Genomic DNA, 2116 nt, shown 5'->3' with positions numbered 1-2116 from the left:
AAAAAAATAAATATAAATTTATTTCTGGATTACTTACTCTTTCTGTATGTCTTTGTAAAATCAAAGAAATATAACTATATACCACAAAGGTACAATACGTCTCGACACACGAGATGTCTGCTCAAGACTGAGAGTTGATCGTTGGAACGACTAGCCAAGAAGAAAAAAATCCCACACATGTGCATTTTGCAACTGTGCATCCATGAAATCAGAGCTCACTTAATGAAAAAGATACATCCAGCACAATGCAGCTATGCTATCCTCAGACATCATGCCGCTTTGCGCTAACGATTCGTGAAACTACAGCGATGATAAAAGTTGAACAATTCTCTGGCACCGAGACCACCAATTGAATATTTTTGTTAGATTTTGTAAAAAAACAGCTACAAAAAACGGTAACGTAAACGGTAAAAAACGGTATGAAACGGTGATGAAACGGTAAAATAACGGGAATGAACGGTAAAGAAACGGTAACGTAAACGGTAAAAAACGGTATGAAACGGTATGAAACGGTGATGAAACGGTAAAGAACGGCAATGAAACGGTAAAGAAAACGGTAAAAAAACGGTAATGAAATTTAATATCATAGCATATCGCGCGATGTAATTCCGTGTAATTTGAATCATCAAATGCAGATGTGCAGATAGTTATGTGTAAAATCAATGGTCATACAAAAATGTGTTGTATATATTTTTATTACACTGCAGGAGGTAATTAAGAATATATATACGATATGTTATTTTATTAAAACTAGAGGTTACAAATCATGTTCCAAAGCGTAATGTACAATGTCGGGTAAAGCACAAGCCAATAGTTCGCAATCAACAAGCGAGTCGCAACCGAAATCCTCGTTATCACGTATCACTTTAGCAGCATAATCCCAATCAATGGTTTTTGACTCGTAACATACGCCGGTGATGTTATTCTGTTGTAAAATCTTTACAAACCTTTTAAACTTTGTGTCAACAAGATGTGTATTCTCACAAAGCCATCCATACATATGGTCAATACATTGTTCATAAATAAATAACCTATCTAATGTTTTTCGTTTAACATATAAAATATTGCCGAATAGAGTGAGTTTCAGAACTTTAGCATTCTGTATTTTATCACTTTTGATTGACAAGTCGCGAATCCAAAACGGCGAAGTTTCAGCCTGTTGCAGGAGTCGATCGAAGTCTGTGCGTTTGTGCATAATCTCCTTCCAGATTTGATGTGGTAATATCATGTGATTGCCGCGATTGTCACCAAGAATAATTTCCACGCAAGACACAGGTCCTACACTGATTCCAATTTCTAGATATTTATAGAATGTGGATGTTAGGTCATATCTCCTTCCCAAGATACGAGTTGTATGGTGAGACCGTAAAGATGGATTGGAGGAAGAAGTGCTATAAAAGAATAAAAATTATATGTATAATATACAAAAACAGTTAATTGAAGGAAAGAAAAAATGATGAAAGGCAAAACCTACCTTGCATTAGCAGTCTCTGCATGGTCCTTTTGGATAGGAATGTAATAATTCATTCGTTTGACGTTTCCTGCAGCACCGTTAGTATACATCTTCTTAACAGTCTAACTTGTCTGTTCGATCCTTGTGTCACAGAACAAAATGACGCACTGGTCATGTAAGAGCCGTTATTCTGATATAGACAATCCCCCACTATCGCATACCTTTGTTCTTACAATGATGAAAAATACGCAACATTGCAGTTTCCCCCTCCTATTTTTCATCTATGACGCAGAAGGAGAAGCTGAGATAACAATATGTAACAAAAACGCTATATGTGGCAATTATTATTATTATTACTAATGAGCTCATACACTGCGCTGTGCTGTGCAACAAGATTTTCCAAACGTATGCATGTTATGCATCAAGGACAATATATTATATAATAAAGCGGTAAAAACGGTAATATAGGACGGTAAAGAAACAGTAAAGAATGGTAAAAAAAAAAAAACGGTAATGAAACGGTAAAGAACGGTATGAAACGGTAAAAAACGGTATGAAACGGTAAAAAAAAAAACGGTATGAAACGGCAAAGAAACGGTAACGTTAACGGTAAAAACGGTATAAAACGGTAATGAAACGGTAAAGAAACGGTAAATAAAAGTA

General features: G+C 35.5%; 1 protein-coding gene across 1 annotated transcript; it reads right to left on the bottom strand.

The window, feature by feature from the left end:
* Positions 1-702: 702 nt before the first annotated feature.
* Positions 703-1616, bottom strand: LOC116853503. The gene is made up of 2 exons (XM_032834635.1): positions 1475-1616; positions 703-1391 (listed from the first exon to the last, which is right to left on the bottom strand). The coding sequence occupies exons 1-2, from the start codon at positions 1561-1563 to the stop codon at positions 758-760; spliced, it is 723 nt and encodes a 240-aa protein (XP_032690526.1). The 5' UTR covers positions 1564-1616; the 3' UTR covers positions 703-757.
* Between the last annotated feature and the right edge of the window lie 500 nt (positions 1617-2116).

Source organism: Odontomachus brunneus, unplaced genomic scaffold (genome assembly GCF_010583005.1).
Source record: "Odontomachus brunneus isolate Ranch 3 - 2012 unplaced genomic scaffold, Obru_v1 Obru_scaffold_339, whole genome shotgun sequence".
NCBI classification, from domain to species: domain Eukaryota; kingdom Metazoa; phylum Arthropoda; class Insecta; order Hymenoptera; family Formicidae; genus Odontomachus; species Odontomachus brunneus.
The sequence above is the reverse complement of the archived record's forward strand: the minus strand, read 5'-3'. Positions and strand labels throughout refer to the sequence as shown.

Bases quoted from the DNA above. Each gene is read 5' to 3' on its own strand.
- LOC116853503 (XM_032834635.1), bottom strand. From the start codon at position 1,563: ATGTATACTAACGGTGCTGCAGGAAACGTCAAACGAATGAATTATTAC. The intron at 1,392-1,474 runs GTAGGTTTTGCC...ATTCTTTTATAG, and splicing joins GCAGAGACTGCTAATGCAAG to CACTTCTTCCTCCAATCCAT.